Source organism: Taudactylus pleione, unplaced genomic scaffold (assembly GCF_031769625.1).
Source record: "Taudactylus pleione unplaced genomic scaffold, aTauple2 ptg001573l, whole genome shotgun sequence".
Taxonomy (NCBI): Eukaryota; Metazoa; Chordata; class Amphibia; order Anura; family Myobatrachidae; genus Taudactylus; species Taudactylus pleione.
In genome coordinates this window covers 7,062,727-7,076,104 of record NW_028285970.1, presented here as the reverse complement: position 1 = coordinate 7,076,104, position 13,378 = coordinate 7,062,727, and the positions used below count along the sequence as shown (strand labels likewise).

General features: G+C 41.8%; 1 protein-coding gene across 1 annotated transcript in view; it reads left to right on the top strand.

Moving 5' to 3' along the window:
- LOC148442319 (guanine nucleotide-binding protein G(q) subunit alpha) overlaps window positions 1–13,378 on the top strand; it is a 156,990-nt gene that overhangs the window by 104,339 nt on the left and 39,273 nt on the right. Inside the window, exon 3 of the mRNA XM_088464069.1 lies at window positions 3,842–3,996. Coding sequence (XP_088320195.1) covers window positions 3,842–3,996 — 155 coding nt within the window. The remainder of the gene's footprint in view (window positions 1–3,841; window positions 3,997–13,378) is intronic.

Below are 13,378 nucleotides of genomic sequence, written 5' to 3'. Positions count from 1 at the left end.
CAGTAGACACTGTCAGTAAATTTACTGATTTTTTACAACTCTGTACGGCAATAGGTGAAGTTCTTTGAGTTGGATGAAGTCTCAAGCCTGCATAGCTGTGAACTGCTAAGAACCACTTCTCCTCATTCACATGGAAAGTTCACAGATAAGGAACTGGTTTTTGTACAACACTTTGTGGACTCCTCTATCCCTGATAAGCTGGTTGTGCAGAAGTCCTCAGGGAGAGGCTTGGTACAGATGCAGGACTTTGTATATTAAAATTGCATTTCGGGCTGGAAGTTCCAAGTCTTGCCTTTTTCAGCTTTCCTTCATAAACAGTGTGGAAGTGTGCTAAGTCATCAAGGGAAGCAATTAGGTGTACTTTGCTATCTTCCATATCTTTGATTGCTCATATTTAAAAGTTATTGAACACCACTTAAAGACTGTTTTAAAGTGACGTTTGGCCTTTTTCCAAATAAAAGGAAAGATTAAATACGTTTTTGTGCAATATATCTGTCCAAAAGCTTGTCCACATGCACTTTTTCTTCCCAACGTGTTTAGCACAGTGTCACTCAACTGACCGCTTGGCTGCATTAACGCTTAATGTAGTGACTGATAAGTATATTACAATATGAAATGTGGCAATAAGGCCCAACAAAGTTTAATCTTCTGAAACTGAATGATTCTGGTATGACCATTACAGATTTAAAATGTCGGGGAGACTATACAAATGTATGCAGTTAAGTGTGTGTGTGTATGTATGTATAATATTTATTTTCCTTTGTACTAAATACTGCTAGTACAAATTCTACTTGTGAAATACAAATTTCAAAGGAAATACAACTCGTGCCACACAACTTATTCACACATCGTCCACACAATATTAAATCTAGAAAGTTGCTGAAACTTGTGTATTATTATTATTATTCTTTTCATACAATGGGGGGAATTCAATTGTTTGCGCCGTGTGTCTACCTAATGGGCGTCTATCAAAGCAATTCAATTGCTGCTCTGATCAGGCACCCATTAGCCGTGGCAGAAACACTTTTTCTTGCAGCCTTTGGAGATGCAAGAACAAAAATGTGTGAAAAGTCTGTAATTTTAGACTGGTTTAGCTGCTTCGCACGGCTAAACCCGATGTTTTTGGCCCGTTAAATCAGGGCTCGACAAATGCCAGGGGCCAGGTCGCCATGGCAACCAGATTTTGCTGCCTGGCTACTAGATTTTGCAGTGAGGGAGGAAGCAGATCCTCATCAGCTCCGGCGGAGATTCGTGCCTATAGTGTTACGGTGTTAATATCATGCACAGAAGTGCATGTGCTGAGTGTCGACTGCTGTGCCTCTGTCCGTCCCGGCCTGCACCGACGACTCCTCTCCATCCTGGCCTGCTCTGATCCCTGCTGTCTGTCACCGTCTACGATGATCCTCCTGTACATCCCGGCTGTCTACTGTCTCCGGCTGCATAAAGCTCTACGGTAGTAGGGTCTATGCATGGCCAGGGATTGCAGAGTGGCTTCAGAGGGATAGTGGTGTGACCATGAGGGGAGGAGGGTTTAGTTGTACTTTCTGCCACCACTATTTTATGTGAAATGTGGTCCGTTATTAGTGGATGGTGGAGCAGGGGAGCTGTGCAAAGCAGTAAGGGCGGCCTCCATTTTACTGTATCCATTCAGCTGTGACCATTTTGTGGACTAGTATAGTGTGTTTAACAGTTGCATAACGCACAGAGCTGTTCTCCCCACTCCTGTAGTTTTTTTCGGGGGGGACGGGGGGCGGTGGTGGTCTGGCTCCTATACTTTCATCCTGGCTTCTAGATTTTAGAAAAATTTGTCAAGCCCTGCGTTAAATACTAATGGGCATCTGACCTGAGCAACAATTGAATTGCTCCAATAGACACCCGGCACAAACCATTGAATTTCCCCCTATGATTTCTTACAGTTTTGTCATGTCTTTAACTTTTAGAGGTTTATTCAAAGAAACTGATAAAGTATATGTAAGTAAAAAATAAACCTAATTATTTGCATATTTGATAGATGCTTCACCTATAGTTGACTCTGGGCCTGATTCAGAGCCGCTCGTAAGCGGCCGCTCGTTCGCTCCGAGCGATGTTCGCACAACTGCGCATGCGTATGGGTTGTAATACGCATGCGCGAACCAGTCATTGCGGTCGGAAATTGTGTGCTCGCAAAATAGCGAATGCCTGCTAATTTGAGTGACAGAATGAGGCGTTTGTGGGTGGTAACAGAGGAAGGTGCTTGAAAACGGGGAGTGGTGATCCAAACGCAGGCGTGCCAAAAGGTCAAAACGGGCGTTTTAAGGGTGTGCATAATTAACAAAGCAGCGTCATCGACCACGTCACTTGGTTGTTTCTTAGCCTGAACTGCTCGCATGATTGCGGTAGGAAAATCCAACCACAAGCACTGCGAGCAGTTCAGACGCCTTTCGATGTACTCGATTAATCTAATAAATAGCGGAGATGACGTAGGATGCGAGCGGCCAGGGGGCATCTTTACAAAATAGCGAGCGCATATTTAATTCGCTCGCTCAGACATAGAGGCGTCAACAGACCGCAAAGAGCGAGCGCTCAATTTAAATAGCCGGCCCCTTTTTCTGAACGAGCGAGCGCAAATAGCGTCCGGCTCTGAATCAGACCCTCTGTTCTTGAGTTTTGCTGGTATTTCATAACCAGTAGCAAGATAGAATGTAGGTACCACCCTCCAATATAAATCTGTGCCTTGTTATATTGCCGCTTTTACTCATAAAAATACCAATGCTCAGAAGAAAAGGTTCTTTTGTGTCTAAACATAATATTGTTTACTGAACATTTTCAAGATTTGTTTCTAGTAGAAAGTATATAGAAGTAAAGTAAGAATGAAAGCTAGTGTTTTTCACTTCAATTTATTAAAAGTCCATTTTACTTTGTTTCTGGATAGGGTGTTTTGGGTCATTCCTTGGTAACTCACAAAGTGACAGCAAGTATATGCATGGTCATCAACAGCATTAATTTTATTTACTGAGAAAATAATAAGACCGCTCATGCTTTAAAAAAAACTATACAGAAATTGCTAATTGTCTGCTGTGTCACTTTGTAACGTGTGTTACCAACTAATGACCCTCCAAAGTTTTCTATGCACAAGTCAACCCCACATAAATATTGCTTCAGTAATTATATGGCTCCTCATGCTTTTAAGGATACCTAATATGTATAATAATAATTACAATAAGCAAAGCAAAAGCTGTGTTTTTTGTGTAACCACCAGTATCCTGAAAACACAAATGTTGGTAAATTTATCAAGAAAGCATTGTGTTCACCTCTTTTAAATACAGACTTTACAACTGAATAATACACACAGCTCTGTCAGTTTTAAACTCTATTGTAAATGCAATGTACAGTAGAAATTTGTACATAGCGCCTCAAATAGCTGGCCTTCAGTATCCTGGGGATGACGTTTAGAATTCTTCCGATAAAAATTATATTATATGGAATACACAAAAAGAGGTACTCAAAATAAATGTCTAATGCAATCAATGACAATCCACCCAGGAAAAAGATGATGGAAGTTTAACTAAAGTTTAACTAAATTTAGTGTATTATACTAAATGTACAATTCAGAATTTAGATAGTCACTAGTATCCAAAATTAGTTTAGTTTATAGTAATTTTTTTTTAATCTTTGTAATGTATATGGCTAGTTTTGCAAATATGTCTATAGATACAGTAATTGTATGGGGTAGTATTCTGAAATCTACAGTTTGAATTACTACTATACTACTATTTCTAAGGTTAAAACCGAGTGCTGTGTGACAACACAATAGACTTTTTCAGCAGCCTTTCAATGTGTTACTTTTGTTTTTCCCTTAAAGGGCCATGCACTGTTAATCCGAGAAATTGATGTCGAGAAGGTATCCATGTTTGAGAATCCTTACGTAGATGCAATTAAATACTTATGGAATGATCCTGGGATACAGGAGTGTTATGATCGGCGACGGGAATATCAACTGTCTGATTCCACTAAATAGTAAGCACTGGTTTGCATTGTACAATTTTTTGTCTTTTCATGTCCATTATTACATGCAGTGCACATTTAATTTTGTCATTAAATGCAGTCTGGTACCCCATGAAGCAACTAGGATACTCCAGATTATACCACACGAACCATTTCAACTCTGCTGTAAACTAGTGATATGCAGCATAGATCCATTAGGACCAATAAACATATGTTGTAGCACATTTATATAGGAAAGGCCATGCATTACAGAGTTTAATAATAAACCCGGAATGAGCCATTTTTCATCTTGCATAGTGAGTCTTTCTGTATGGGTTTGTTCTGTGCAGACATATGCATGCCACAGCAAGATAGTATAACAGACGGTACATTTTTTGTTTGTCCTCTGTCTGATTCTCTTAGAGAACCTAAATACAGATTTGCTTTTATGAAAGGGTTACTATTAACATTCACAGGTATACATGTAAATATTTAATCTTATCAAAATGGATGATATTTTAAATATAAAATATTTAATATAAAGAGAAAATATACATATATGTGCGCACACACACAGATGTGACACTTGTGAAATTGTTATCCATCGCAGTGTTATATTATCCCTTGTTCTATACCATGAAGTAATCGTGTCGCCAGTTTTTCTTTTAGACAATTATTGCAATTCTCTGCAATACATTGTTTAGTTTCTAGATTGTGCTTTGGCAGACTCCTACTAGGCATAACATGACTGCAAGGATACTGTTAATTCTGGGCCTGATTCATTACCGATCACAACTGCGATTACGCACGCAGTCGACCGATTGTTGCTTTCTGCGTATGCATCACAGTGCATAAAGACTTTACTGCGATCGCACTGACTACGCAGACCCATCGCTGAGTGATTGACAGGATGTGACCGTTTGACGGGGGTGGCCTGCGAAACACAGGCGTGTCGGCACGTTTGGATGCTGTTTCAGGGGCGTGCATAAATTAGCTACTGCGATGCAATACGCAGCTTGGGCTTTCATTGCGTGCGATGAGGTTAGCGAATTCTGAGTACGGTCAGACCTTGTGCAAGTGTGCGTGAGGCTCCGATGGTTTTGCAGACTTGCAAAGTATTACAGATGTGTTTAAGGTAAAGTGGGCGTCATGTTTGGTGTGACAGCATTGCGATTGCAATCATTAGCATATTTTCGCAGTTAGACTGCGTGTGTAATCGTAGTTGCGATCGCAATAGCGATCCGTAATGAATCGGGCCCTCTGTGCTATTTGATACAAATTACTATGTTTGAGACCTTCAGTTTTTTTTAAAAAAAGCTGAAACATACCCATAGGAAAACCTAACCACCTGTACCCACAGTACAAATGACCGATGCAAAGTGACTAAAGCCAGTATTTATGGGTGCCTCCACTTCATTGCCACTCTGGTTGTTCTGATTGTCTAGCAGTGAGTCCTGGGTCCTGCATTTTTTTTTTTTTTTATTTCACTTGTACTCTAAGGAGTCAAAAAAGATACAAAAAATGTTTTATATTCTATCTACACATAGTATAAAATAAAGTCCCTGGTGTAGGCCTCTGTCTGTCGGTGTGTTCGGGCTAATCTCGAGAATCACTGGATGGATTTTTATGCAATTTTCACTATTTTATAGAGCATTTGTGGAGGAAGGTCGAGGTGTAATCAACACTAACGTATAACAAAAGGGAGCCGAGCAGTGACTATTTTAGTGAAGCAAGTCAATGCAAAAGCGGACGTCCGAGCGCTTTCTTGGCTTAAACCTTGAAATAATTATCACAATGATGGACTTTATTTTATACCATGTACAGATTGATGCGTGTTATCAGGTTTCTCCAGAAAAATTGATGCAAGCCCTGTTTACTGATGCAAAATTTCAGTTTTTCCCTTTTTTTTTTTTTTTTTTTTACCGTCCCGGTTTAATTTCTGTTTGCTCATGGACAACTTTACGTGACCCTTTTGCGCGTCACTTCAAAACTAAATCGTTAACATCAGGAGGAAGATAAACTAATGTTGTCTAAATTCAATATTGCTCCTGTGCAAAGCCGTGGTGGGTCGTTAGTGTTTGATAAAGTGGGATTTTGGTAAGTCATTCATCTAAAACTTTTTTTAAAAAGTGTGTGATGGCTTTTTCTTTTCTTTTTCCCACACTTGGCATAATGGTCAGTTTTCTCCAGGGTCCTTGGCTGATAAAAGTTGCTACTTCAAGGTCCCATTCTTATTAATTACATTGTTTTCAAAGTAGGGCAAGCAAAGCCTCTGCGCTTCACAGCGTTGGGTGGTTCTCTCTGGAATGGCGGACATGATGCTTTTTGCAGGGGCAATCCCATACAGGGATAGCCATGTGCTTGGCCAGCCTGTGGCTGCTTTTTACTGTTGCCGGGTGGACACCAGAGGTCTCCTTATTACAGTGGAAACTAACCCAGGTTATCTAGTCCTCGGGCTGATTTTTACTATAGCCGGCCGACCCTGAACTCTATATAGTAAAACAACAATAGTGGAGATAATGTAAGCGCTGCAGATTTTTAACAACCAGAAAATTCCAAGTCTTGGTTGTATTCTTAATTAAAGCTTTTTTTTTCTTCTTCAGGGTCCATAGGATCCACAGGAACTACCTTGGTGCCTTGGAGATCCAGGCACCAAACAGTCAAAGCTTCAGCTCGAAGAATGCACTGGTCCTCCTCCATATATACCCCTGCCCCAGCCACAGGCATTCAATTTTTTGTTTGGTGCTCAGAAGGAGTTCAGACGCACCTTTTGAACAGGTGACTGATCTGGCAGTCCCACGCTTTTATTTTATGATTTGTTTTAGTTTACTATTACTGGGTTAGCAGTGCTGAGCGTCCTAAAAAGACTCATTCACTGCGACTCCATCTACCGATGCCGCAACACCAGTAATGTCTCTGGTTATTTCGGTGGGTCACAGCGGAGCTTAGCTATCAGCGACGCTGGAGGCCCGGACTGCAATCGGACGCACGGAGATGTCAGGTAAGGCGATTCCTCGTTTACAGGCAATCGCATGCAGCAGTCCTTGCTTCCGGTGCTGAAGTCATCCCGGAAGCCGCTGCAGTGAAGGCTCGGTGCTGCCCCACAGCCTCACTAGACCACCGAGACCTTGTCGTCTGACGCTGGGGATCGGCAGTAGACGCATCTACTGCCATGGGGCCAGTGTACCCGGTAGGTTGATGCAGCTTAGGGGATGTAGGCTCTCCACCGTCCGCTCCTACCCTGACGCAGACTCTACGTAAAGTTTTACCGCGTCTGGGTTGCTCCTCCCACCCGCCTCGTGTATATAAGACACTCACAGTCCACCATCGGTGCTCTGGTGAAGCAGTTGCTCTCAGAAGGTTTGAGCATCTCCCTGTATACCTCTCCCCTGGGTCAGGCACATAGTGCTCTACATCCTACCAAACCACCAAGCCTGGTCAGTTTATTCAGAGCTCATTGCGATTTAATTGATTATGCATTGTATGTGACTTGTGCTAGCTGCTGTTTGATACTGCCTCTTATTTCTGACTGTCAGTTATAACTATCACTATTTTTCTCCTCATCCCTCTGGAACAGGGTGTGTGGGGTTTTCTGTGTACTTGACAAATACTGGTACTTGTTAACTGTCACATTGCATAGCATTTATACCTTGTACCTTATACCTTTTATACATTGCTATGTGAAAGGTTAAGGATAATAAGGAAGCTGAAGTTCCTGTGCTGGTGTCATGTAAATCCTGTTTAGCAGGCCTGTCTGCTTAGCATTTCATACAGGATGGTTTGTGTGCTCCCTGTCATAGGAGGCAGCTACTTTATCGAGCCAGTACACCAGCTCCTGTACAATAGCCATCCTGGGCGTCCTCAACATCTCAGTTAATGTCGCATTTAGTGGACCGTGCAGCAGCTCAGGTACTGCCTAACACTACATCCTGATAGAGATATAGATAGATATATATATATACAGTCAGGTCCATAAATATTGGGACATTGACAGAATTTTCATATTTTGGCCTCTATTCACCACCACAATGGCTTTGAAATGAAACAAACAAGATGTGCTTTAACTGCAGACTTTCAGATTTAATTTGAGGGTAATTACATCCAAATCAGGTGAACGGTGTAGGAATTACAACGGTTTCTATATGTGCCTCCCACTTTTTAAGGGGCCAAAAGTAATGGGACAAACCAAACAATCCTAAATCTAACTTTTATTTTTTAATACTTTGTTGCAAATCCTTTGCAGGCAATTGCAGCCTGAAGTCTGGAACGCATAGACATCACCAGACGCTGGGTTTCATACCTGGTGATGCTCTGCCAGGCCTCTACTGCACATGTCTTCAATTCCTGCTTGTTCTTGGGGCATTTTCCCTTCAGTTTTGTCTTCATCATGTGAAATGCATGCTCAATCGGATTCAGGTCAGGGCCATTGCATAACATTCCACTTTTTAGCCTTAAAAAACTCTTTGGTTGCTTTTGCAGTATGCTTCGGGTCATTGTCCATCTGCACTGTGAAGCGTCGTCCAATGAGTTCTGAAGCATTTGACTGAATATGAGCATATAATATTGCCCGAAACACTTCAGAATTCATTCTGCTGCTTTTGTCAGCAGTCACATTATCAATATATACAAGGGAACCAGTTCCATTGGCAGCCATACATGCCCACGCCATGACACTACCACCACCATGCTTCACTGATGAGGTGGTATGTTTTGGATCATGAGCAGTTCCTTTCCTTCTCCATACTCTTCTCTTCCCATCACTCTGGTACAAGTTGATCTTTGTCTCATCTGTCCGTAGGATGTTGTTGCAGAACTGTAATGGCTTTTTTAGATGTTGTTTGGAAAACTCTAATCTGGTCTTCCTGTTTTTGTGGCTCACCAATGATTTACATCTTGTGGTGAACCCTCTATATTCACTCTTGTGAAGTCTTCTCTTGATTGTTGACTTTGACACATAAACATCTACCTCCTGGAGAGTGTTCTTGATTTGGCCAACTGTTGTGAAGGGGTTTTTCTTCACTAGGGAAATAATTCTTTTGTCATCCACCACAGTTGTTTTCCGTGGTCTTCCGAGTCTTTTGGTGTTGCTGAGCTCTCCCGTGCGTTCTTTCTTTTTAAGAATGTTCCAAACAGTTGATTTGGCCATACCTAATGTTTTTGCTATCTCTCTGATGGGTTTGTTTTAATTTTTCAACCTAATGATGGCTTGCTTCACTGATAGTGACAGCTCTTTGGATCTCATATTGAGAGTCGACAGCAACTGATTCCAAATGCAAATGTCACAACTAGAATCAACTCCAGACCTTTTACCTGCTTAATTGATAATGAAATAACGAGGGAGTAGCCCACACCTGTCCATGAAATAGCTTTTGAGTTGATAGTCCCATTACTTTTGGCCCCTTAAAAAGTGGGAGGCACATATTGAAACTGTTGTAATTCCTACAATGTTCACCTGATTTGGATGTATTTACCCTCAAATTAAATCTGAAAGTCTGCAGTTAAAGCACATCTTGTTTGTTTCATTTCAAAACCATTGTGGTGGTGAGTAGAGGCCAAAATCTGAAAATTCTGTCAATGTCCCAATATTTATGGACCTGACTGTATGTATATATGTATATATATATATATATATATATATATATATATATATATATATATATATATATATATATACATACACATATGCATCCTTTCTGGATGGATGCCTATGCTCGCTCAAATCAGAGTATGGTTCAACCATCTACTGCTGCTCAGCAAGTAGTGTACACTGATAGACCAGTTACTGATAAGCATAGGCATAAGAGAGTATCCCATCAGGTGCAGCCTGGGGATTCTAACACATCATCAGATGATGATACACATTGTGCCTCTTCCGAGTCTCTCTCGGCTGGGGAAGACCACCAATCCTCTGTGGATGTCCCCTCTCTGGTGAGAGCGGTTAGATCCATCCTTAGATCTAGGCGGAACCTCCTCTTCCTCTATACTAAGACTCTGGTCTTTAGGCATCAGAAAGTGGTAAAGGATTACTTTCTTCAGTCTGAGCAGCTTACGGGCCTTATGGCTGACGCATGGAGCACTCCTGATTGACGTTTTCAAGCTACAAGAAAGTTGTCGTCTTTGTACCCGTTTTGACCTGGTGAATGTACCTAGTGGGAAGTTCCTCCGGTTGCTGTTGCTCATGTAATACGATTGGTCAAGAGCTCTACATTACCTGCCTTTTGCTGGAAAATGTTGTTTGGTCCAGATTTGTATAACATAGTGACTACCTTAGCAGCAGCAAAATCTGCAGGATTGCCATCTGAGACTACCTCTAAATATAGACAGTCTAAGTTTCAGACCTTTCGCCCGCAAGGAAGGGCAAAGGGACAGTCCTTTTCCAGACCAGATAATTTCGTCAGGAAGGTCAGACCACAGACAAAGAAATCATGGTCGGCCAGACGTCCTGCTTCCGAGCCGGACAGTAAGTCATCTGCCTGATGGGGTTGGCCTCCCCCTTGAGGCCGCATCAGACAATAACGGATGCTTGGGTTCGAGAAGTGGTCTCACAAGGATATGTCCTCACGTTTCAGAGGCATCCCCCTGAGAATTTTTTTTTTTTTGTACAACTCCTCCATCAGACTCTGTCAAGGCCCTGTCCCTTCAAGAGGCTATTGGTGCCCTATTGGTTGCAGGAGTAATAGCCCCCATTCCTCTGGCCCAACAGGGAAGGGGTTATTATTCAAATTTATTTTTGATTCAGAAGCCAAATGGGTCTCATCGCCCTATTCTGAATCTGAAATCTCTCAACCGGTTTATCCATGTGCCCAAGTTCCGTATGGAAACCCTACGGTCAATTATGCTGGCAATGGAGCCTGGGGATTTCATGGTTTCCCTGGACATACAGCATTACAGGATGCATATCTCACCAAAGGTTTCTGAGGTTTGCTGTTCATCAGCAACATTACCAGTTTCAGGCTCTGCCCTTTGGTCTGTCCACAGCCCCTCGGGTGTTTACCCAGATAATGGCAGTCAGTGATTGCGCTGAGATGAAAATTTTGTGGGTCCCAGGGACCCATCATTTATAAAAATTGGGGTCCTACTTCGTTGTTTCTGGGTCCCATCATTTATTGTTATGAAATCTATTAAATAGCTATCAGACCTCTCCACATGTTCCTTAAATATACCCTGACCTCTCCATGTGTCCCTCACACCATCCCACATGGCATAAGATCAACCTACATACCCCTAAAATGCCCATTAGATCCCCCACATCCACTCAGATGTCCCATGTCTCTTGGATCACTGACACATGCTATCACATTACCCCATATTGTTAATATGGCCATCAGCCATATACTGTATGTATATGTCTCTCAGCTGCAGGACTCACAGAACACACAGCAATAATTTCAGGTGAGAAACACCTTAATGCTTGTTAACATCTGTTTATTTCAGCCTTCCTTACCTTCCCACCTCAAGTTACGCTGTATGTACAAGTCCTGAGTGCGCTTCGGCTATCTTAGACACAGTGGACCTCATTCAAAGTCTGTCGTAAGCGTGCCGCTCGGTCGTACGCATCCAATGTTTCCAAACCACGTATGCGCACGGTTAGTTGTGCACATGTGCGTACGAGACCTTGCGATCCAAAATGCTGTAGATCGTATGGCTCATGAGCAGGAAGTGGCTTCCGACAGTTGATTAACATGAAAGGGAATTTGTGGGTGTTGACTGGGGTGGTGGTCTAAAAACGGCGGCGTGCCTCCAGCGTTTTGAGGGCGTTTTAGGGGCGTACATAATTTACCCGCTACGACCGACATAGAAGGCCGGAAGTAGTAAAACGTCACTCTGCGAGCAGGTTCGAGGCCTGGTTGATCGTACAGCTTGAGGTTGGGTACGTGCTTTCGCAAGCCCCAGAATACAATCGATACTATTGAATGTTATTGATGTTAGGATTGATGTTTCTATTTTGAGCCACACAATGAAAGCAGCTAATAATCGTTTGTTGAAGCTAATAACACTGCTAATTGGCTTGTAATTAATTCAGCTGTGTTAGTATTAGCGAATAATAAGAATAAATTTCATGGGGATGGCTTATTCTATGCGTTTTTTTGTTAATTTTAACATGCATTTAACAACAACACAACATTATTATTCCAAAACCCGGGTTTAAAATCTTTTTTATTTACAAACGCACTACCAGTAAAACATCAGCATGAACTAAATGACATTTGAACAATACAACACAAGTGGCCGCAACAATCAGAAGAAAATGAACATACAGCGACTTGACTCGATCGCTAGCTGCTATCACTCGCTAGCTAGAGGAGGTGCATTGTTCACGTATGGGCGTCACTTTGGTTGCGACCGACTAGCCGTGCGTTTGCTTCCTTTTTCAATTTCTCGGTTGTTAGGCGTACGACCGAGCGGCCGCTTACGACCGACTCTGAATGAGGTCCAGTATCCCTATGCTGTACTGAGAGCACCCAGGCGATTACATTATATATAGGAAAGAGTAAATATATATATATATATATATATATATATAATATATTCCTTTATTTATATGGCGCCACAAGTGTTCCGCAGTGCCTTACATAGTACATAGAACTAATAGGTGAACAGGAAACAAGTAACTTACAGTACATTACAGTGCAGGACAAGGACATGATTTATATACAAGCAGCCGGGAGTTGGCAGTCACGTGTTAGGTGTCCTAATGGGGAGTAAGGAGTAGAAGAAAATGTAAAGAGAAGCACATGAGGGAAGAGGTCCCTGCTCATGAGAGCTTATATATATATATATTCCAAGAAAAGAGGGCACACTTTATCCAAAAAAAACTGATGCTAAGATGCAATGTTGAAAAGCATAAATCCACATTTATTGCTTAAAAATGCAGAAGATATCTTCATCACCACCCAGTGTAGGAAAGTCTAAACTTCTGGCACAAGTAGGTAAAACGCTACTCAATCAGAAACTTCCATAAGCAATCCATCATTAAGGTAAAATTAATGTAGGAATACTCATTTTAGTCTGTCGACCTCGGTCCCTTTGTTATTGGGCCGTTAGAGACTTGCAGCATAACAACACAGCATCTCCACCTGTAACATCCAGAGTAAACTAAAACATACATTATATATATTTATATTACACACACACACAACTCCAGCTCTACCGCCACTGACATATCCTTTCTTGAAACCCCAGTGACATTACACACACTACCCCAGCTCTACTCCTCTTTTGCTACTGTATTACCTTCACTGATAATGCTCTAGCACTAGCCCACTCTGTATTATCCCCATTAACACAACAATAAAAAATATATAGTGTACCATCTCTACTCAGCCGCTTTCCACTGACCTGTATTACCCCCGGTGTCATTATATACACATAATACCCCAGCTTTGGCTATGCCCCACTGATCTCACCTGTCTCG